This window comes from Cricetulus griseus, chromosome 2, assembly GCF_003668045.3.
Source record: "Cricetulus griseus strain 17A/GY chromosome 2, alternate assembly CriGri-PICRH-1.0, whole genome shotgun sequence".
Lineage (NCBI taxonomy): Eukaryota > Metazoa > Chordata > Mammalia > Rodentia > Cricetidae > Cricetulus > Cricetulus griseus.
The window spans coordinates 12,710,743-12,734,395 of record NC_048595.1 but is presented as its reverse complement, the minus strand read 5'-3'; the positions used below and the strand labels follow the sequence as shown (position 1 = coordinate 12,734,395).

The following is a 23,653-nucleotide window of genomic DNA, read 5'->3' as shown; positions in this document are numbered from 1 at the left end:
AGCAGGAGGCAGAGAGACCCCTGGCCACTCATGTAGGAGCAACCTTGCCTGATACCCCACCACCCCACCCCAGCAGAGCACACCTTGCATGCCTCAGGCCTGGTGTCCCCAACTGTTTTTTTTTTTTTTTTAATTAAGATGCAACAATCACCCCACAGTCAGCTCCCCCTCCGGCGATCGCTCCGAATGAACTCCAGACAACTGGATTAGACTTGGAAGGTGGCGATGCAGATAATGAACACGAGGACGCGGTGTTGACACAGGCCCCTGTAAGCCACATTATTATTTAACAGGCCTCGCTTCCGCCTCTGCTGGGATCAAGGAGCCAAACAAGCATCGGTGGTAATCGGAAAACCCAGAGGCAGTGGTGTCTCCGCTCCATGGGGCCTGGGCTGAACAAGGTCAGGGCAGAGGCAGGGACCCGGTCAAACAGGCCAGCGAAAACAGTCCTCAGTTCAGTGGTCCCTTGCCCAGATCCACGCCCACTGCCCTGCCACATGGCATCATGCATGCCTCCAGCTCCTGGGACATGCGCCTGACTCCTGCTGTTTCCTACCAACCCACACCCTATTCCCCTCTTCTGTCCCATGTCACCCAATACCTCCCCAGTCAAGCCCAACCCTGATCCAAACTCCCAGCTCCTATGTCCCCTCTAGCTAGATCTAGCACTGCTCCTGCCTACCTAGGTTCTAGCTACACCAGTACCTCACCCTGCCAGGTAACACCATAGCTCTGGTCTCTCTCCACCATGCACTCTGAACCCCTGAAGAGCAGAGGCCAGGTCTTGCTTGTCTTGGTCCCCTAAGTGCCTGAGGACCTGGAGACTGGTGGCCTACTCTGCACCCAACACCTGAACCCTAGGACTGTCTCCTAACTGGCACATCCTGTCACCACCAATGAACCAGACACGGGGTCACCAAGGCACAATCCTTGACCTGGAAGGTGCAATAGTGAAAGAGGCAGGCTCATAACGGGGTTCCCCAGAGTGACATCCCAGAAGAGACAGGCAGTCTGGGAATTAAGACCAATAAGGCCTGTGCTCAAACCCTGTACTCTGCATTTTTCTAGCTGGATAGCCTCATGCAAATTACTTAACCTTTCTGTGTCTATTTCCTCGTCTTTTAAGTAGGAACAGTACCCCTATCAGAAGGTGGCTTAAAGACTAAATAAGTTCATATATGTAAAATACCTAGGTCTCAGTGGTGGTGGCACACGCCTTTAATCCCAGCAGTTGGGAGGCAGGGGCAGAGGCAGAGGCAGGCAGATCTCAGTGAGTTGGAGTCCAGCCTGGTCTCCAAAGTTAGTTCCAGGTCAGCCAGGACTATTACACAGAGAAACTCTGTCTCAAAAAAGCAATCAATAAATAAGTCCAGGCCAAGTCCACCAAAGTCCATTGTCACTTCCTGGGCATAGAGACAACCTAGATTAGCCCTGGTATCTTCACCTTGTACCCCAGCCATGAGAACTGTACAGCCAGGTCTTCTAGCATGGGACACTTGCTAGCTGGCTCTAAGTTTCCAGAATGCTCACTCACTCCCCATGGCTTTCCTCAACCCTGGGGGAGGTTGCATAAGGCAGGTGTTACAGGGGGCTCCCTTGGAACCCAGCACCATGCTAGGACATTGAAGACCCTGCAGGTGCTGAACCCAGGCTCAGCACAACCACAGACTGAAATGTGTGGACACTCTGGAGGCTTCCCCAGGACTGGCTAGTCTCGCCAGGGACCCAGAGGCAAGTGTGGCGCCAGCTAGCCCAGGACACAGTCTGTGATCATTAGTAGCATCTAGATGGAGCCAGTTCTAATGCACAATGCCAGAGCGGGCAGCTCCCCTCCGTTCAGGCAGGAGGCCGGCTCTATTAAATATACATGGTGTGATCTTGTAACTGAGCTACTACTGTGGCGTGTTATGGGGGAGGGGGAAGTGAGCTACCACCCACCTGCATAGAAACTTCCCAGCAGCCCTGAACGCTCATCCTCTGGTTTTCCAGCCCCTCCTGTTTGGAGTCCCGGCCAGTGGCTCTGGATTCACTGCCCAGGGTACACAGTAGGTGAAAGGCCATACTGACCCTGCCTTAAGAGCAGCTGGTCCAGCACTAATCTTAAATCACCACAGCCTCACAGGAGCCAGGAGGTCCCTGGAGCCCTGAGACAGTCTGGCCAGAGCCAGACTACAAACACTATGACCCTGGAGGGTCAGAGCCTAGTGAGAACAGCCCTTACAGACTCTACAGACCTCCTGTGCCCAGCTCACACTCCTGGGACAGGAAGGGATAGAGTCTCTTCCCATGAAGCAAGAGGGAGGCAGGCCACAGAGGCTGGCAAGGCCCACACCACTGACACCTGAGTCTATGCAAGCAGTTTGACCCTTTAGGCTCCGTATAGCCAAAAGTCAGGGAGCTAGTCAAACAAGGATAATGGATGTCTAACCACTGCACAGGAATGTTCCCCAAGGTCATAAAACCAGTGTCCTAACCAGTGCTATTCACAAACCATATTCGCTCCAGGGGTGCAGGCTACCCTACCAACAGAGATGGACCACCAGTGGCTGGGACAGAAGTGAGACTGCTGCGTTTGACAACCCTGCCAGCTCTCCCTTCTAAGAAGCCTCCACTGCTCATGTTTACAAGACAGCCAGGGAGGCCGGGGGAGGTAGCCCAACTTCCAACTTCCCCAGCTATAAGCCTATTGATCCCCAACCCCACAGCGGCCACCATCCTCGGCTCCCTGGAAAGAGGACTCCCTCTCTGAAAGAGACTTCTGTGGGAACAGCTTTTGGGGCCATAAGGCCTGGAGCATCAGCTGACCTCACCCACCTTCCTTTCACAAAGTAGAGGAGGTGACAGGGCCTTGAAGGGAAATGATGGAGGGTCCTAGCAGGGAAGCTTTCGGGGGTACAGTAGTGGGGGCAGGAAGAGGGTCTGTAGTTACAGTCACTAGGTCCCCTCCCCACCGTCAGGAAAACAAGAAGTCAGGGGAATGGGGCTATGATCTCATTGGCCACACCTCTCTAGCCTCTGGTCTGGCTCAGCAGCCCAGGGAGGTCACAGGTCCTCAGCACCATGCTCAAGTAGCCTTTGAATGGGACAGACAGCAGGAGAGCAGTCAAGGAACTCCTAGTTTTCTCTCTACAAAGGGCAGCATGGGGCTTGTGAGATGGCATGGTATGCAGACAGGAGTTCAATCCTCAGAACCCATATTTAAAAAATAACAACAAAAAACCCGAGACGGTGGCACAGCTAGTATCCCAGAGCTGGGGCTGGAGGTGGGATGGAGATAGGCGGATCCCAGGGAAGACGGTCAGCCAGCCCAGCCTAACTGATGAGTCCCAGGATCAGAAAGACTCTGTCTCGAAGATAAAGGTGGACAGTACCTGAGGAATGACACCCAAGGTTGTACACACATACACACACACACACACACACACACACACACAGAGAGAGAGAGAGAGAGAGAGAGAGAGAGAGAGAGAGAGAGAGAGAGAGAGAGAGAGAGAGACAGGTGTCTTACAGGGGACTCACAAAACACACCCTCCCCTGCTAAGTGGCTGGCATATGGTCAGTCATCCAACTCCTACCATGTCCCCCCCACATCGCCCCCTGATGGTGCTGGATGGTACTGCAGCTCCTTCAAAATGGGACACTCAGTGTCATTTCAGGCAATCACTTGACTGCGCCAAGGTATGATTCTGGGCATGTCTGTGAGGGTGTTTCTGTATAAGGGGAAGATCTGACCTGTAGGCAGAGTCACACAGATGACCTACCAGAGTGTGGGGGCCTCACCTGGTCCAGTGACCACCACAGCTGAGAAGGGAGAAGTGCTCTCTGACTCTAGCTAAGAGAGATGGAAGATATTCCCACCTTCAGAACCAGGCAGAAACCTCAGCGCTTTGGGGTCCTCGGAAGGCCAGCTTCAAACTGGCATTTGCCCTAGTGACTTTCTGGTCTTCAGACCTGTGTGTCAGACTAAAACACACCCTGTCTCTCCTGTGCCTGCGGCTCCTGAGTCTGCCTCAGCCTCCACCCCAACTTGAGCCTCCTCACCTAGGTCACCTACGGACCTCTTGGCTCTGCCTCCTACAGGGGGCCACAGGACCCCAGGGAGGACATATGTCACCCCCCTTCATGGATCAGTGTTCCCATGGGGCCAGCATGAAGGTGTTCATTGGCCAAGTGACAACTGGTCATAAACCCATGTGCAGACTCAGATGCTCAACCACCTCTAGACTTCGGCAAAAGCAGGAACAAAGATAAGGAGACTAGTAGGTCATGGCTCCCAGGACTTCTCTCTCTCACACACACACACACACACACACACACACACACACACACACACACACCCCTCTAGACATCATTCGTAGCACCCATACTTCAGTTTCCCCACTTATCCTGTGAGGACTGAGCCCTCCAGGACCTTGTCCTGGCCACCTACAAGCTAGCAGCACCAAGCTCTGCCCAGTGCCTGAGCTAAGTACAAATTAGAGGTGTCCAAGACAGAGAACCTAGTGGAGACAGGAAAACTGGCCCACACAAGGTACAACCCTGAGGAGCCTGCCTGTCTGGGGACCTTTGCCAGGCTCCCCTCTGGGTCTGGCGCCGTATCTGATCAGATCAATAATTCAAACACATCATCAATGGCAAATGTCACCAAAATACCATTTGGGAAGCCACCACAAAGCTCACATCAGCCACTAAGGATGGAACACATAGGATGCGGCAAGGTGGGACAGGCAAGCCTGGCATAGCCCATGAGGCCAACAGCAGAGACACACAGCTGGCCTCCATCTTTACCTCTACTTAAAGAGCACAGGCCACTATATAGCTGTGTCTCTGCCCAGGAGGGACGCTGTGGTCATAAGCCCCGTTATGGGTACCTGAGTCTGCAGAGTGGCAGCATCCAATACAGTGACCCGTGGCCCACAGCTGGCCCATGCGGCATCCTCCAGGCTCAGCAGCGTGCGAATGGGCCCTGGGCCCACAGTCAAGCACATGGGAGGGCTCTCCAGGTCCCAGGGAATCCCACCTATGGGAAAGAAGGGCACAGGTCAGTGGCTGAAACCCTGTGGCTAACTCCATATGCCCTCTCCCACTATGGCCCTTCACCTCCATTTCACTGGGGTGACGGACACTATACTCCATTGACCTGGGGGTCGCCCTGGACTCCCCTCCTTCCCTGACTCTCTCCCTCCCTCTCTTCATCCCTCCCCCCATCTCTCCCTCATTCAGTCACTCCACATGCACTCAGAAAGCACCTACTATCATCTGGGCCATGAGCTGGGTGCTGAGAATAGAGACAGGCACAGGTTTAGGTCCTGGGTAGAGATGGCAGCCCCCAGTCCAGTTTGGCTCATGAGCCAAACACCAAGTAACAGATACACATGGAGGATGGATACGCAGGGGCTTCTGGGAGAGGCGCCCTCCACACTAGTGCCTGCCAGGAGGTAGCAGGACCCCAGAGTTTGAGGATTTGGAACCAGAGTGGCCCTGATTCTGCTAAGGGCCTTGAGTGCACCTCCCCTCTGCTTCTCAAAGTCTGTTTGGATGGGGGAGGGGACTTCACTGAGACCCCAGCTCATCTGAACAGCATCAGGGCTTCCCTCAGACCCTGTCTGTCACCTGATGATGCTCCTGTCCCTTTGCCAAGATCTCCCCCTCCAGAGATGCCACCAGACGCAGCGGGGAGAGGCTCTGAGAGGTGGCATTCTCATCTGCTGTTTCCAGAGACCAAAGCAGCAGCCTGGCCAGAAACAAGTGTCTCCTCTCCCCACCCTCAGCCATGCTAGCTCTTGAGACCCGCTCCCTGGCACCTGAGCACAGTGGCTGGACACTGCCTTCTCTCAAGCTGCACCAAGCCCCAGTGATTGCCCTAGGCTGTCAGGGTACAGATCAGGAAGGTCTGAGGGGAGCTGAGGCCCAACAAGGGGTCTGGGGCGGGGAGGTGCACACCCTACAGCAACAGTGGCTGCAGCCAGGGAAGCAGGATAGAGTCAGCTGCTGGGTATCCCAAACCCCCTCACCTCTCCTCAGAAAGAACACAAAGCCTCTCAGCACAGACATACCCTTCTCTGAGCCAAGTGCTATATGGCAGGACTGAGCAGGGCTGTCCCCCAGCGATGGAGGACCCTAAGTTATACGGAGAAGCCGCCAAAATCCTCAGCCTGTCTCCTAGACATATGCGGCCAGCGTGCCCCCCACCATCATCCTCCCCTGAACCCGGCTTCATACCCCCAGCCCAAATGATAAATTAAGATCTGGGGAGCCCCCTCCCATACATACTGCCACTCCTTCCAGCTCAAATCGTAAGCCACCACATACACAGCAAGCAGGCCAGGCTAGCGCACTCTGTGGCTCAGAAGTCCCGTGTCCATTTGGTCAGGGACTTGACCTCTCTGAGCCCCCGTCTCCTCATCCCTAAAATGGATGTGGTGACCATGTATTCCCACTCCTCAGATGCTGCAAGAAGTCACGGAACCATGTATGCTGACCCAGCCCAGCAAGGGAGGGGCACTGATAAAAAGTGCCAGTGGCCAACACTGAGTCCCCTCCGCATCTGTGTGCCTGTCGCTCTGCTCATGAATGAATTCTTTACCTCCCACAAGCCTGTGTGGCAGATACTATCATTAGCCCTGACTTATAACTAACATGCTGCAAGTTCAATTACCCAAGTCACACAGCCACACAGTCGTCCCTGCTCACTGGCTCCAACAGTCTACAGAAGCCAATGCTGGCGCCATGTAATTAAAGGTGACAACAGAGGTCCGGAGTAGAGCACCTGGGCAACTCCCATAAGGACTGTGGAGCCAAGCAGCATTTAAACTTAGAGCTGGGTCTGGCCTGGGTGCCTCCCAGCCCTACTACCAGTTCTGTGCTGGGAATGGTGTCTAGGAGGGGTGGGTGACCAAAAGGGGGCCAGACCTCCATAGGAATGTGACCCTGGACCGGGGACACCAGAGTCAGGGAAGTGCAAGGCTTTTGAGTGCCCCCTAGTGGCAGCAAGTGAGCAGTGTCTGTGGCCAGATGCTGGAGCCTCTGCTACTACGGCTAAGGTGTGGTGGGAAAACGTGGGGAAAGAGCTAAAGATGCTGGGGTAGCACCTCAGAGGCTGAGAACTGGGGTCCACCCAAGGGCACAGCAGCAAAGGCTGAAGAACATTTGCATCTGCCACGCAAGGACAGAGCATCACAGCCCCTGAAGTCCTGAAGGGGCATATGTACACTGACCATCCCACCTTCATGGGTGGGTGTCCCCAGAAGCCCTCCAAAGCAAGGAACTGTGATAAAATTCAGTATAGGTTTATACCAGAGTGGACAGTGGCCAGGAGCCCCCACCAGAGCCCACAGGGGCACCCTGAACTTACTGACCTTGCTGGGACTCGGTTTTCTTGACAGACTCTGCCCTCTAAGGTCCTTCCAGCCCCCAATTTTACCAGCGTCACAGACTACAAAGGTAATTACTGAGGCTGGGCAGGGCTCAGGGGGCTGCCCCCTCCACTCGCCCCCCCCTCCAACCCTTGGGTAGCTGTAAGCACGCGGTGCAGAACCTGCACTCGCAGGCTCACACCCGCCCCTGTGTGACAGCCCATTCATCTAGGTTGGCTCCGACTGCACAGCCGGTCAGCAGAGATGAAGGCCTGTCTCAGCAAAGGCACCTTCAGGGTGCCAGCATCCCTCCCCCTCCCCCAGCCTCAGATGACACAGCCTGCTAGTCTCCCACAGGGGTCCAGATCTGGCTATGCCAGGAGGCAGCATTTCACAGGTAAGGAGATTGCATCTCATCCAACACCAGCTCCGGGATGCAGCAGTCACATCCCAGACGCTCCAGGCCACCAGGGGCACCCTGGAGAGGTTCTAGAAGGGTTCCTTGAGGCTGGCCCCAGGGGCAGCACAGAGAAGGAAGCCTCTGGAGCCTCTTCTAAACCGCGTGGTGCTGTGGTTCTAAGGTCTGGCTTCAGGCCCGGGATCACCTCTTTGGGGTACCTCAGGGCGACTGGGGGTCTGGCGAAGAGAAGACTTCTCAGAGGCCATAAGAGCCACAGACACCCAGAGAATGGAACCCTAGAGCAGGTGCTGTGTCAGGCGCACCTGCCCTCCTGTCAAAGGGGCCCAGTGTCTAGGCTCTGTAGTGCTTCTCTCCCCTTCCCAATGGGCTGAGACAAACTCAAGGTCCTCACAGCAGCTGTCCGTACCCAGACTTTGCCCAGTGCCACTTACCCTCTGGCTCTTAGCTAGCTCTGCAGCCTGGTCTCTGGGGCCCCCTTGATGCCAGGCATATTCCTGCCTCTGGCCTTCACACACACTGGTCCTTCTGCTCCAAATTCTGTTCCCTCAACTCGCCACCTGCCTGGCTACCTCTCTCTCAGTTCTCATCTTTAGGGTCTGCCTCTTTGGATGGGCCCCAGGCACTGAATACACCCTACTAGGTAGTCAGGCTCTAACAGTGACCCCAGTATTACCTCAGGAGACCCTAGATTCCTGCTTGTTGACATAGCTATTCTGACCTCCCTGTGTAGACTTTAAACCTCACAAGGGCAGGAGACATGTCTGTTTTGCTGACCGGCATATCCTTGGCACACAGTAGGTATTCATACATATGGGGGGAGCAAATGTTTGCAGGGAAGACTCCCCCAAAAGTGAGGGCATGAGGTGTAATACCCCTAGGGGTTCTCCATTCTGACAAGCTAGCAGCCTCCAAGCCTAGGCTGAAGGTCAATGGCTAAATCGAAAACTACATCAGGAACTGCAGCCCCAACCCTGCATCAATGCCTTGGAATGGAGTCTTTCTTGGAGACAGCATTCCTACAAATGTAATTAGTGACCCTGGGTTGGTGGGGCCCTAACCCAGAGTGACAGGCATCCTTATAAAAGGGGAGATTGGGACACAAAGGTTCATGGACAGGGACCGTAAGGACCCATGTGATGTCACCCCAAGTCAAGATGTCACTGAGAGCTGAAGAAGCCTAAAATGGACCCTTCTCAAAAGTCATAGTGCACGAATTAAATTTCAGCATGTGAGAGGCAGAGGCAGGGGGATCTCTGTATGTTTGAGGCCAGCCTGGTCTACAGAGTGAGTTCCAAGACAGCCAAGGTTGTTTATACAGAGAAACCCTGTCTAGAAAAAACAAAAGTGAAAGTGTTGATCTTGAACTTCTGCTGTTTGAGCTGTGGTACTTAGCTACAGCAGCCCTACTCCGCCCACCTCAGCACCCCTACAGGTAGCCAGGGCTGGATGAAGCTGGAGTCGGGTGGTGTCAGGGTACACAGGAGGATGGCTGGTCCCCTCAGACCCTCTTGTTATACCCCAGCACATCTAAGCCAGGATTTACATTCACGCACACGCTCTGCTCGGTCTGATGGTAAGAGGGATTTTTTCCCTTCTTCCCCTTTAATTAAAAACTATAAATGCCTTATCAAAAGCTAATTAAAAATACCAACATAGTGCCAAGTAGGAAAAAAAAAAACCAATCCTCACTGCAAATATCCCTTTATAACCCTGCAACAGGCTGCAATGATGACGCAGCCATGGGATCAGAGCTGAGCTGGGGGTGGAGGGAGACTGCTGTAGAGCCTTGGGGCTGCCACACTTGCCACACCATCAAATGGGGGGGGAGGCGAGGGAGGGGCTAAGTGAGCCTGGGGCTCAGGGAGCATGCACAGCACTCACTTGGCTGTGAAGGAGCGAGACTCCTCCCTCCCCCAGGCTCAGTGTCCTAGTGCCTGGGACAGAGGTGACATCTTAAGATGATGAGGGCACAGCACATCCTTGACACTGTTCCTGGAGTGCTGGAGTGTGGTGTACAGGGCTACGCGTAGCACTGCCCAGCCTCCCACGTCAGGCTCAGTGACATGGCCAAAACAGCTCTCTCTGGCAGTGACAGCCCAGAGGTGCCTCCCCTTCTCACCACCCATCTTGGCCTGTGCCCTGTCTACACTTTGTTGTTTTGATCACCAGAACCAAGATGGGTGGGCACCACCAGATTCTCACTTTATGAAAGAACCCAAGACACAAAGAAAAAGCCACTTACTTGGGGGAGGGGAGGGACATGGCTGTCACAGGGCAGAGCCTGAACAAGGAGTCAGATCTTTCCAAGGCCACCCTCTGTAGTGAGATGTACACCCCCACCCATACCTGGAGCACTGACCACGCCCATTTGGGTGTGGTCACAGGTGAGGACATGACAGGGGGAGGACTAGATCTGGGGTCGAGGCTCTTGCTGCTGGTCGGGAACAGCCTGGAAGGATCCTTGGAGCTGGAAACTGTGGCAGCCGCCTAACTCTTGTGTAAGTGTAATCTCTCCAAATAAACTCCACTTAACCTGGACTGAGTCTAGTGAGTCTTGATTCCCACGCCACAACCCTCAGTCTCTCAGCCCACGGAGCACTGTCCCCCAGAGCATGTTTACTGGCAGAGAAATAAGTGCTGTATTTCTACAGGAATTCACATGTGGGAACCTGGTATTAGATCCCAAGGAAGGTCAGGTCTCAGAACCCCTCCAGTCTGAGGCTAGATGGTTACAACACTGTCTCCCTGGATTGCCTTGTTCAATCTCTCAGCAGAAGATCCAGCTCCAACCTGGTGCCCAGATGCCACCCCCCCAAGCCCACCCACCCAGCAGTCCTCACCACTGGTCCGAGGATAGGCAGCGAGGGTCCCGTCCTGTAGGCCAGCAAGCAGGTAGAAGGGGCTGTGCCGCAGGCAGAGCACGGGCTGCGGGCCTGGGCTCTTGCAGGTTGCTAGGCACTGGGTGCCAGTGTCCACACTGCCATAGAGCAGGATGCTGAGGAGAGAGATGATATCACTGTGACTCATGGGCCTCACTTGCCCAGCCTTGTTCCTCCTACAGGAGCCTGGCTTGTCACAAGTCACGACTCCAGCTCTAGAATACAATGAGAACAGTGCTGAGTTCCGATGCCACTCGGGCCTGAGTTCAAATCCAACTACCTACTCCTGGCTGCTAACCTAGAGTGCTGACCTTCATCTCTCTTCCTCAAGTGACCCATGGTGCCCACCTGAGGGCCATCAGGGAACAAAGCATGACAACACTCCCGGGCCTGCTTTGCAAGCATGCACACAGTGATGAGAAGCCAGGAATAGAGGCCATGAGGGACTAGATGTCATTTATAGGACATGCCTGAGGGCAAGCCCTCAGAGGCTAAGGATGATCAGCGGTTTCCAAGGAGGGGATGAGATGGGTATAGGCTTCTTTGGGGAGTAATGAGAATGTTCTGGAGGTAGGCAGTGATTGCCAGGAACCACCAAATTGTATTCCTTAAAATGGCAAAACAGTGATTTGTTTCATTTTGGTTTTTTGAATTGGGGTCTCAGTGTGATCCAGGCTGGTCTCGATCTTGCTATGTAACCAAGGATGGCCTTGAACTTCTGATCCTCTTGCCACCACCTTTCAAGTGCTGGGGATCACAGACATGAATCACCATGCCCAGTTTGGGGTTCAAGGGATTGGAACTCAGACCTTGTGTAGGCTATGCAAGCTTTCTACCCAGCCCCCTAAAATTGTAATACATGAAATTTATCTTGTCTCAAAACTAAAACAAAAGGAGTTCCCCAGATCTCTCCTAAGTCCAGGCCCAGACAGCGCACTAGGCTACAGTCCCAGCCTGGACTGTGGGGAGGTGAGTGTGACTCCCCACCACTTCTTAGAATGCTAGCTTCAGCCCCTCCCTGTGTGGGAACTGGGAATGAATATAGCCCTCAGACTGCAAGGTCACTGTGAAAGATCCCACTCAGTATGTGTGAGGCACACAGTAGGTACTCCACAGACACACACTGTCCTTCTGCAAGATATGGTGAAGAGCAGAGATGCAGGGGAATTCTCTTTTGGACATTCTTCTCGGGATTGTGTGGGATGGCCCTCTTGTACTCACACAGCCCTGCGGGCGGGGGGGGGGGGGGGGGCGCTAAGCCTCACTGACCACAGGAACCTGAGACTTAGCAACATGACAACATGATGGACTGCAGGACTCCTAAGCTTCACCATGGACAAGAACCCAACTTGACATGGTGTGCCTAAGGATGCACAGCCAGGAAGGGGTGCCAGAGGCATGGGGAGCTGCCAGCTATGACATAAGCCACTCCTGACACTTAGACTGGCTGTCTCCAGCTCCCATCTTCTTGGTGACACCAAGCTGGGGAAGAGTGCCATGGTTAGGGACCCACAGAGCTGGGGGGACTACCTGCAGCCATCTGCCTGGCATACAGGCTGTCCCTACCCATCCTCCTGCCCCTCACCTGCCATCCTGCAACCCGAGGCAGACGGTGGGGTGCACTGCCGTCGAGGCATCGGCAGCCACCCGGCTCTCCTCTGCACCCTCAGCCTCCTCCTCTGGATCTGGAATGTACTCTATGCAGAGCACCGGGGCTGCCAGTGGGAAGGACTTGACGGTGCGTGGTGAAGGCCGGTTCAGGGAGAAGATCTCCACCTGGCCACCAGCACCCTCCTGCCCACCTCCAACCTGGAAGCAGAGGTCCAGAGGGGCTGTCAGGCCAGTGAACAGAGCACACACTCCCAGGAACCACACCCTGACACCAACACACATGGACAAATACACACACACACACACACACACACACACACACACACACACACACACACACATTTCCATTGGGGTAGTGGAGAGGAAGTTCCTCTCTCCGGTCCACACACAGCCTGCACTAACAAAGGTCATTTGCTCCCAGCTACAAAGAAACAAATTAGTTTCAGGGGCCAAAGGAAATTAAGAAAGGGCTCAAGTAGACACAATACCAGTCAGCCTTCCAGTTTCCCCTCTATAGAGGCCTCCCAAGTAACACCCAATGAGCCACGCTGTCTCCTTAAAATGACCCTCTGTCCTGTTCACTGTTGTACTTTTGTGTCTCGCTCAGGGTACGCACTCAGTGTGTACACCTGTCAAGTGATCAGACTGATGCATGCAAGCACGAGTGAGTGGGCAACTGGATGGATAAATGGTGGTTGGGTCGGTGGGTGTGTGGAAGGGTGGAAGGTTAGATGAAGGATGACGGATGGATGGGATGATGGGTGGGTAGATGTATGGATGGACGGATGGACAAACAGATGCACAGATGGATACACAAATAGATACATGAACAGATGAAGGATGGACTGGGTAAGTGGGTGCATGCATGCATAGATGAATAGATTCACCAGGTGCTAGATGATAATTTGGAACAGTGAAGGGAAAAAATAAACATTTGTACTGCAGTCTGAAGGGTAAGCCAAGGTTCTGCTGCACAAATGCCCACAGGTGGGAAAGAGCATGTGCTAGAGGCTGGTCAGGGATGGGGAAGCCAGAACCCTGGACATAGGAAGACACAGACAGCAACCCAAGGAGCATGGGGACCTCTCATTTTAAAAAAGACAGGGCTTTGCTGAGAACCTCAGAAGTAGAGGAGGCGGCTAGAAGCTGCATGTAAGGTAAGTAAGAGCCAGTGATGATGCCTAAACCCTGGGTGAGGTCAGAGACCCAGGCATCCTAGGACTGAGCCTCTTCTGAGCTGGGCTTCCTGCCACCCAGGCCTCTGCAACCCAGGCCTCTGCAACCCTGGTCTCCTGAAACCCAGGTCTCCTGCAACCCTGGTCTCCTGCAACCCAGGTCTCCTGCAACCCTGGTCTCCTGCAGCCCAGGTCTCCTGCAACCCTGGTCTCTGCAACCCTGGTCTCTGCAACCCTGGTCTCCTGCAACCCTGGTCTCCTGCAGCCCAGGTCTCTGCAACCCTGGTCTCCTGCAACCCTGGTCTCCTGCAGCCCAGGTCTCTGCAACCCTGGTCTCTGCAACCCTGGTCTCCTGCAACCCTGGTCTCCTGCAGCCCAGGCCTCTGCAACCCTGGTCTCTGCAACCCTGGTCTCCTGCAACCCTGGTCTCTGCAACCCTGGTCTCCTGCAACCCTGGTCTCCTGCAGCCCAGGCCTCTGCAACCCTGGCCTTTGCACAGCTTACACTCATCTGATCCCCTGCAAACACCTCACTTTCCCTGGGCTCCATTACCCTGAATAAGGCTCTGCCCACTTCCCACCTCCAAACTCCAAGATTCCCAGGAAGCCTTTGATAGACAGGGTTGCTAGACAAGCAGGTGGCTTTCGCAGAACCCTTTTTGAGAGCTCCCCTCTCTGTCCCCATCCTGAGGATAGACCACCACCCCACCCTGGCTGAGCAAAAGGACTACTTACCCAGAGGTAGCCCTGTGGAAGGGAAGTGCTGACAGCTGAGAAGCCCAACAGGGGACAGTTGACAGGACTGTGGACCAGACCCCCAAGCTGTAGAGACAGAGACAGTAAGGGCAGGTCAATCAGTGAGGTGCCAAAATGCCAATATCTGACAGAGTTCTGAGCCTATCTCCGCACCCCCCATGAGAATCCCTGAGGGTGGGGGCCAAGAAAGTGACACAGGCCACATGCATAGTTTGCTATGCTTCATATTTGATCATCACTCTTCTAGAACCTTCTGTCCAGAAAAGGCCTGAATGATACTGTACACCTGCCCATAGTCTCTGGTACCAGGCGGCTTCTAGATAAGGCTTGTGGATAACCACTAAGCTCTCTGGCCCCATCCAAGCACTTTATTTCATAGGTGGAAAAGACAAACTCCACAGAGGGCCTGGGCCAGCACTAGGTCACAGAGGAAGTGGGTGACAAGGTCCCACTTGCTCCTGTACCCCCATGGCCTCCCACACGCCTCCAAGGAGCTGTAAAGAGGTGAAAATGAGGTAAGGGGCTCTGCACCAACACCCCTCCACAGAAGGACCCACCGGGACGGGGACTGGGTGGGGTGTGTAAGGGAAACATGAGATCAGGGACTTGACAGCAGCCAGCTATCACTGAGAGCCACTGGCTCCTTATACTATACCTTCTGCATCTATTGCTTCAAGCCCTGACTAGGTGGCCTCTCAGAGCCTTGTTTTAGGTGCTGACCTGGACAAGCCTGTCTTTCTGGACAGTACAGCACTATAAGGGCAGCGGGGCCAGCCGGAAAGGGCTGTGTCAAGAGACATAGAGACACTGGGACTTTTCCCAGGCACGTGCTGCCCTCTGCTGGTCAAGAGCCTGACAGTCCTGTTCTGCTGGAACATTCTACCAAGATTCCTAAAGGTCATGTGCAAGAAAGCCAGAAGCTGCCCCAGACACCCTCCTCATGTAGCAGTTAGCCAGATTGAAGCTCAGAGTGGGGACATGATGGCGTAAGGTTGCACAGCATATTTAGGGGCAGAGGCGGGACTAGACTCAGACCTTCCATTCCTGATTGGTTGTTCTCTCTCTCCTCTCTCACTGAAGTTCTACCCGGAAGCACCTAGCCAGAGACCTCAGCACTAGGGTCTTCCACTTCTTCCCACCTGGGGATCCAGGGCTCACACACTAAGCGAGAAGCCTCCAGAACCTCTGCCTCCATGGGTTTGCTGGCTGGAGGGCCCCAGCCTTTCTGCCAGGCTGCCATTCCTGTCCTCTTGGGGAAGAAGACATCATCGCAGCCCAGACTCGGGCATCTCCATGGCTATTCCTTCAGGCCCTGATGTCAGCTGGTTGGCAGAAATGGGTCTAAGATGGTGGTAATAGCTGCATGCTTCCTTAAGGGACCAATGTCCTTAGCTGGACGGTGGTGGCTCTCGCCTTCAATGTTGGCACTTGGGAGTCAGAGGCAAGTGGATATCTGTGAGTTCAAGACAAGGCTGGTCTACTAAGTGAGTTCTAGGACAGCCAGGACTGTTTATACAGAGAAAACCTGCGGGGGGTGGGGAGCGGGCCGGGAGGACCAGTGTCTGGACCCCAGTCTTGCTCCTGACAGAAAGCCAGGCACATGAAGTAACAGGGTCCTGGCTGGTGAAAGGATTTTAACTTTGCATTCAGCCAGCCTGACACCCACCTGCTGACACATCAACTTCCTGTATGTAAGTGAGCACCCAGCAGCCCTGTGGCTTTAAAGCCTACATAGAATTCTCCAGAGCTTCACATGCACCACAGGAGAGCAACTACCCAGCCAGCAGTCTTTAGGGTTCCCAACTGCTGTGCCACAGACACAGTTACAGTGTGTCCCCCAAAGGCTCGAGTTCTGGAAGCCTGGTCCCCAGGAGGGCAGTGTGAGGGTAGTGAGACCTTTAAGGGGAGGACACAAGGAGGTGACTAGGCTAAGGATGCATTACCCTAGGAAGACATTGATGTTCTCATGGAACCCCAGTTCCCCCAGGAGTAGGCTGTTAGCAACTGACCCAGCCTGCCCCTGAGCCTCCCAGCTTCTAGCCTCGCCAAAGGAAGGTCTGCACATGTGATCACCCCATCACCATGCCACTGCCCTGAGACCTCACTGGAGAACGGACTGGGGCTGCCTGGTCTTTAGATGGTCAGCACCCAAGGCTGTGGTCCACATGGACCTCTCTTCTTCAAACACTATCCGACCTCAAGTGTCTTGCCATAGCCACAGAAAACAACCTGCAGCCATTCTGGAAAATGGAGCCGGTGTCCATCAGAACAGAGGCTGCTGGGCTGGGAAGCTGAGAACCAAGCTGTCTGGCTATAGACGCCTTGGGGCCAGGCTACAAGCCCAGTTCCACAAGGCATCTCAGAGAGATGGCTTAGCATGTAAAGGTACTTGCCACCAAGGCCAACGACCTGAGTTCAATGCCCTGAACCCTCATGGTGGAATGATAAAACACCAACAAACTGTCCTCACACCTCCATGTGTGCACCATGGCAAGCCCCCCACAAATAAATACATGTCATTTTAAAAATCAAAGGCCCTCAGAATGGACACACTCCACCCTCCCAAGCCTGTTCCCAGGCAGGCCTTGAGATCGACCTGGTTTGTGGCATGTCCTCCCCTGACCTCCTGCTGCCCCTCTAGGGACAGGCCCCCTACTTTGGAACAGAGCCAAGAGCCCAAGGAGATTCCTCAGGCTATCCCAGTGGTCAAGTCTTTGGGGATTCTTCCTGGGGTAAAAATGTCCTGAGATTTTCATTTCTGTTCCTTGAGCCCTGAGTGCATCACCCACAACTGTGTCGTGGGGCACATACATGCATGTGCATGGGTGTACATGTCCACATGTGTACACGTGTGTACAAGGATCAGAGGTGTGTCGTGGTGCACATACATGCATGTGCACGTGTGTACATGTGTGTATAAGGGTCAGCAGTCAACACTGGTCCTCTACCACCTTCCACCTGATTTTTTGAAACCAGGTATCTCACTGTGCCCAGAGCCCCACCCATCTCCACCTCCCCACACTGGGATCACCACAGGCCCACACTACACACCCATCTTTCTCTTCCATGAGTGCTAGGGATCAAATCCATGTTCACATGGTGAGCATTTACCTCTAGGCCATCTCCCCAGACCCTAACGGTACCATTTAGTCCTCACTGTGACCCAGCCAGGGGCCTCAATGGCCTCTCCGGTTGATACTAAAGATGTGGCTTTATACTATGAGTTTAACAGCTTTCTAGTGTCACATGACTTGGGCATTCCAGGCTGGGGCACGAAGGCAGAGAGACTCCCAGTCAGCCTCCTCTTACACTCCCCCACAGCCAGTTCCCCTGCCAATCAGAGGTCTGGCATGGTCCAGCATGGGCGCAGCTGTCAGCTCCAAGAAGAGCATTGTTCCTTGACCCCCAGAAATGGTAGAGCCCAGAACACACTTCACCTAGCAGCTACAGCAGGGGTTTGTCTGCCCAAGAAAGAGGCAGGACCAGCAATTCCCTTGCCAAACTCTGGCCTTCCCAGGGAAGAGATAGGCTGGCTGCCAGCTCATGTGGCCACCTGAGAGCCCACGTGAGTGGGAGAAGAGCCTGGGCAGCTGCTCACATGCACATCTGTTCCCACAGTAATTGGACAAGGCTGGCAGTCTCCGCTCTAATTCATCCTGCTGTCAGCACCGAGCTGATGGGGCACAGCTGTTTAGGCTATGTAGGAGGCGGGCAAAGCAGAGCTAAAGGAGTCCAGAAAATAGGGCCAGGCGGGCTCTGGCAGGTCCTCCAGGATCTCTTCCTCTGGGCCCATTACCCACAGAGGTTCATGCATGGCTCTCTCAGATGACATGGGGACTCCTTGGGAACAGCTGAGCATGGGCTGAGCACTCTGTCAGCCCACATATTCTGGAGCCCCAGCAACTCCAAGTGAGGAGATACATAGGCCTTCCTCATCCTCCCAGGTTCAGGGTGGCAGATGGCTCCCATCAGGTGTCAATTCTTTCAAGGAGACTCTGGGAACAGAAAGCCACTTGGGAACCCTACAATCTGTGTCTGACCTATGAGGCCTGACTCAGGTCTGACTGTTTATCAGGAAACCTTAAGACCCTAGGGGTGACAGAAGACTCCAGTCCCCACTACGAAGGCCACACACCAGGACTAGCCTTGTGTAACTAACACAGGACAGACCCTAACAGTCTCATCTCCATGAACTCTGGCTTCCACACCGAGGCCCACAGGTAACCCTCAGTCCTTCATTACTTCCCTTTAAAAAAAAAAAAAAAAAAAAAAAGCACATACAGGCCATACCCTGAAGGATAATTTTTTAAGTATTACATGGGAAAACTGGGCAGTGATGGCCTAGCCTTTAATCCCATCACTGGGGAAGCAGGAGGATCTCTAAATTAGAGGTCAGTCTGGTCTGGTCTACAGAGTGAATTCCAGGACAGCCAGAAAAAAAAAAAAAAGTATTACAGGGGAGACTGGACAGGTGGCTCAGCAATTAAAAGCACTGGCTGCTCTTGCAGAGGGCATGAGCTTAGTTCCCAGCACCCACAAGGTGGCCTCACACCATCTCTAACTTCAGTTCCAGGGGCATCTGGTGCCCTCTCCTGGTCCCTATGTGGCACTGCATGCATGTGGTGCACATACATTGTATGCTAGCCAAAAATCCATACATACAAATCAAAATAATGAATAAATCTCCAAAAAATTAAATAACCGCTAAGTAGTGCATGACTTTATTTTTTATCCTGATCAGAGGCTGGGCTGGGTGAAGCCTCACTCTGCAGCAGAACTGAGAGTCTTTCCTACTTCCCCCTGGTCCCAAGCCCTGGCCGCCAGGTCCCAGCCTGACTCTACCTCTGGCAGGCCCCTGCACTGAGCCCCAAGCCTTAAATCAAGATCCAGATGCCACCATTGCCTGCCTCGGTCTGTCAGGGCTCTGAGAATGAAACACTACAAGGTTGTCATAGCCTCCCTCGCCCAACGACAGGCCTCATCATCATCCAGAGCAATAGTCTCAATGCCCCCTCCAGAACTCACACTGAAACAGGTCTAGATGGCACATAGGAGAGACAACCAGTCCAAGCTCCGTCCAGTTCCCTGCCAACTCCTTTTGGTTTATCTGCTCCACACTGATTTGACTTAGAATGTGAGTCCCCGGGCCCTCTGGGGTCTGTGTCCTTCTTGTTTTGTGAATCTCTCTTTATGCCACGTCCTCCAAGGGGCCCTCCCTGCACCCGCTAACCATGCGGCCCCCATTTCCATGCCTGCCATGTCTCTGCCTTATACTCGCTATTTCCTTCAGTTCCCTTCTGCGTGCTGAGGTCCCGCCTGTCTTTGTCCACTAGACTGAAGGCTGCATGGGGTGGGAACCTCGCACGTCCTGGTCACCAGTGCACTCCCAGTTCTAGTACAGAGAGATGACCTGTGAACCCACAGATGAGTAGAGGAACGAACGATGAACTTACATCGCATGGGTGCTCTTTCAGCTCTTAGAGCCCCAGTCTACAGCCCAGCCCGCACGGCTCCTGCGACTATTTATCTGTGCTGGGTCCCACGCTCGCTCGCCCGTCCCAGAGCTCAGGGTCCTCATCTGCTTGGGAGAGGATAGACAACAGTTGCTCCAGATGGAGGGGTGGGCTCTGCCAGGACACAAGGGACAAGTGACGGACGTGGGGCGAGCTTCCTGGTGGTTAACACCACGGAGACCGTAATCAAGTTAAACCAACCCCTTATTGGCTGTCATTTTGGAAGACCTGTCTGGGCTTTGATATCCTGTGAAATTCTATTCTAATCACTATTACAACAAGTGCAGCTAAACACAAGAAGAGCATTGTGGGCAAGTGAGAGGGCATGATGGCCACGGAGCATCCCAGGATAAGGGCAGCGGCCACCAAAGCCAGCACTGGCCTGGTGGCATCAATTTGGGCACAATCCCCGAGTCAGGCCTTCAACAGATGAGGTTGCTGGTATTCACTATCACAAAATAATGGAATTTTCCACCCCATGACCCGTGCTGGTCATTCATACACACCCATTCTTTTGGTGGGAATGCTGACTCACAGAACGACAAAAAAGGCTTGGCCCCCTGGGTCAGTAAGCTAGACTGAGACGCTGGGCCTTTCCAGCTACAGTGGACACTACCTGGACACTGGTTCTCCCAGGCTAGGCAGCGCCACCACAGCTACCACATGCCAGGTCCACTCACCTGCAGGCTGAGGGCCCGGGAGGAGAAGGCAGGGACGCAGCAGGCCAGGATGGGGCACCAGAACGGGGCTTTGCTTTTCCTGTCCTCATCGGGACACAGCCATCCTGGCTGGTTCTCCTCCCCTGCAGCAAGAGGAAGGAGGTGGACAAAGCCAGTGAGTGTGCACCCCAGCAGATAGTGACTGGCCCTCAGCCCCCAGAGTCACCAGAGACCCCAGCAGGCCAGGCCCTGATCAGGCCCCCACCCCACATGCCTGTTAGTCTGAGATGAAGCCCAGTCTATGGAGTAGGCCGTGGACCACAGGCAAGGAGCTTGGAAACCCGAGAACAGAGTCCCAGTCTGACACTACCACGGAGCAACCCGTGAGGACACCCCAAGTCCATGAGCCTCAATTCCTTTCCAATAAAAGGGTGAGTGGGCATGGGAGATGGTGGATGGATAAAGTACTTGCTGGGCAAACATAAGGACCTGAGTTCAGATCCCCAGCACCCATGTAAAAGTTAGGTATGACAGTGAGTATCTGTAACCCCAGTGATAGAGGGGACAGACAGACAGACAGACAGACAGACAGACAGACAGACAGACAGACAGACAGACAGACAGAGATCTTAGGGACTCCATGGCCATGCAGTCTAGCCAATAGATAGATAGATAGATAGATAGATAGATAGATAGATAGATAGATAGACAGACAGATAAGATAGATAGATGAGATCCAAGTTCAGAGAGAGACTTTGCTTCAGAAGTGACAGACAGAAGACATACAGTGTCACCTTCAGGCATTCACATGTGCCTGAGCAGTGAGTTCATCCATACATGCACACACATTCCACATCAAAGAAAGGAAGGGAGAAATGAAGAAAAGGAGAGAGAGCTCACGAGGCTAGAGAAGTGGCTCAGTTAGTAGAGCATTCGCCTAGCATGCAAGAGACCCCAGGCTCTGTCCTCAGCATGGAATGAACCTGGTGTGGTGGCACACACCCATAGTCCAGCCCTCAGAAACGGAGGCCTGTTTGAAAACACCAGTGGTCTGCATGGAGTCAGGCCCAGGCTCTTCTGGAAGAGCCACAAGGACCATCCCTCCCTGTCAGGCTCATCTCCTGGTCTCCAGGCTCCACAGTTTCAGCACACAGCTCTGGATGTCCCTTTGCACAAAATGCCGCCCCTCCACCCCACTCTGCAGCAGGCCCCTCTCCTAAAGGCCTTGCGTAACTATGCCTCCATCCTTTCTTCTCAACAGAGTGCCAGCCTCTGTCAGAGTTTTCACATCCCTTTATCACTGCAAGTGTCTCCAGGTTGGGAGGACACAACGTATGATCATCCACTTTGCGATGGTGGGAAAGCAGAAACCAGCCTTCTATTCAAGCTGGACAGGCACTAGGAGGCACTGTCTCTCAGGATGCTGAGTAGGCAGCTCCAAGCCACTCAGGATGAGCAACTGAACCCTTCAGTTCACCACACCAGGCATTTCTGGAGGGTGCCCTTTTTGGGTCTTGTCACAATTCTCAACACCCGACTGTGTGTGCGTTCATACATGTGTGTATGTGTCCATGCATGCACAGTTGGGTTTGTTTGCATCACTAGAGATACCTGGGGTATCAGGTGAGGGACTTAGTTTCCTGTATTTCTGCCCAACCAAGGACTAATGGAAATGACCTGGGCATGCTGAAGGTCAGCTGGGCTAAACTGTGATGTGTGCGAGGTTAGAGGCTAAAAGCAGCTCCCCTTCAGATGTTTTCAATTCAAGATGAGTTCATGAAGCATGATCCATTGTAACTGAAGGAACAGGTTAGCTGGGCTCTTCCTTGAACTTCTCTATTCCTGTGTATGAGCTTGTGTGTGTGCCTGTGTGTGTGCCTGTGTGTGAACCTGTGTGTGAGCCTGTGTGTGTGCCTGTGTGTGAGCCTATGTGTGTGCCTGTGTGTGAGCCTGTGTGTGAACCTGTGTGTGTGTCCCTGTATGTGAACGTGTGTGTGTGTCCCTATGTGTGAGCCTGTGTATACAAGTGCATGTGGGGACAGGGGCTTCTCTATAATGTCAGTGATCCATGAGGGCCAAAACATTCCCTCCATGTCCTTCCTACACAACCACTCACTTGGTGCCAGCCATACTACAGACCACACGCCAATAACCAAGCGCAGCCCGAACAGTAGCTTTCTTTTGGAGCCTCCTTTTGCACGGGTGTCTAATGTACCCCATCAATATGACTGGCTTTTGTGAAAGAAATGATGCCAGACCAAAATGAAAGGCTGATGTGTGTATAGAGGAACCACACCCAAGAGAGGCCCCAGCTCAAAGCCCAACTGGGCCAGAGGAGCTGCAGCAAAACACACAGGTGAGCAGGCCTTGAGAACCTGGAAGCTTCCTTTGAAACACAAAGTCTGGCTGGTTACCCTGAGGGTTCCTACCCCTGCCTAAAGGGCTCAGGATTGACTACATTTCCTAATTGGCCCAGAAGAGGCCCTTCACATTCTGGGTCCTGGGAACTGTCCCACAAAACCTAGCCTTCCACAGAAAAGGGAGAGAGGAAAAGCCAGAGTGCGAGAGACCCACCAGGCAAAGGATGACTTCATCACAAACAGTCCTCCCTCTGGGGACCTCCATCCCCTCTAAGCTGGGGGAGCTGAAATGAAGAAAGTAAGCCACGGGCATGTTACACAGCATGCCCAGCCACTGTGGGAAATGGACGGCCCTGCGGCCTCTCCGTTAGGGCCCAGTGGTAAATAAAGAGGGCACCGTTTTGAGATGCTGTCCCAGCCCTCGGGGAACTCACAACCAAACAGACCTTCCTCTGTCAGGCAGGAGACCCGTGAAGCTCACTCACCTGACAGCCAGACGGGTGGACGCACAGCCCCCACCTCCACACCTCACTCACCCCAGCTCCTCCCTCCCTCCTTTCCCCTGCGCAACCACAGCCCATCGGGCCTTGGCAATTTATTACCATATATATTTTTAACGATCTGACCTTCTCCTTCCAGATGGTACCTTTCTTGTGTGCAATTGGGAGCGTTAAAAGAAAATGGAGTTGTGGTTCCCATCTGCCACTGTCATTGTTCGTGTCACAAAACCAGAGAGGCTGAGAACAAATGAGGAGGCTGTGGCCACTGAACACTGAAAGCCCTCTTGGGGTAAGTGACATTCAGGAGAGGCACCAATGGCACAGCCATGATTCCAACTGATGCTAAGCAGATCTTGTTTAGGGCCGTGTTTGTCAGCGCTCATGGAGTTCAAGAGCCACTATGACACAGAGGAGCAGCTCTAGGC

General features: G+C 53.7%; 1 protein-coding gene across 5 annotated transcripts in view; it reads right to left on the bottom strand.

Annotated features, from left to right (window-relative positions):
* Arhgef10l (Rho guanine nucleotide exchange factor 10 like) overlaps window positions 1-23,653 on the bottom strand; it is a 137,959-nt gene that overhangs the window by 18,932 nt on the left and 95,374 nt on the right. For all 5 annotated transcript variants that reach the window (XM_027399873.2, XM_035439451.1, XM_027399874.2 and 2 more), the window contains 5 exons: window positions 20,390-20,511; window positions 14,176-14,262; window positions 12,241-12,464; window positions 10,617-10,771; window positions 4,872-5,020 (listed from right to left, as the gene is read on the bottom strand). In XM_027399873.2, coding sequence (XP_027255674.1) covers window positions 4,872-5,020; window positions 10,617-10,771; window positions 12,241-12,464; window positions 14,176-14,262; window positions 20,390-20,511 — 737 coding nt within the window. The remainder of the gene's footprint in view (window positions 1-4,871; window positions 5,021-10,616; window positions 10,772-12,240; window positions 12,465-14,175; window positions 14,263-20,389; window positions 20,512-23,653) is intronic.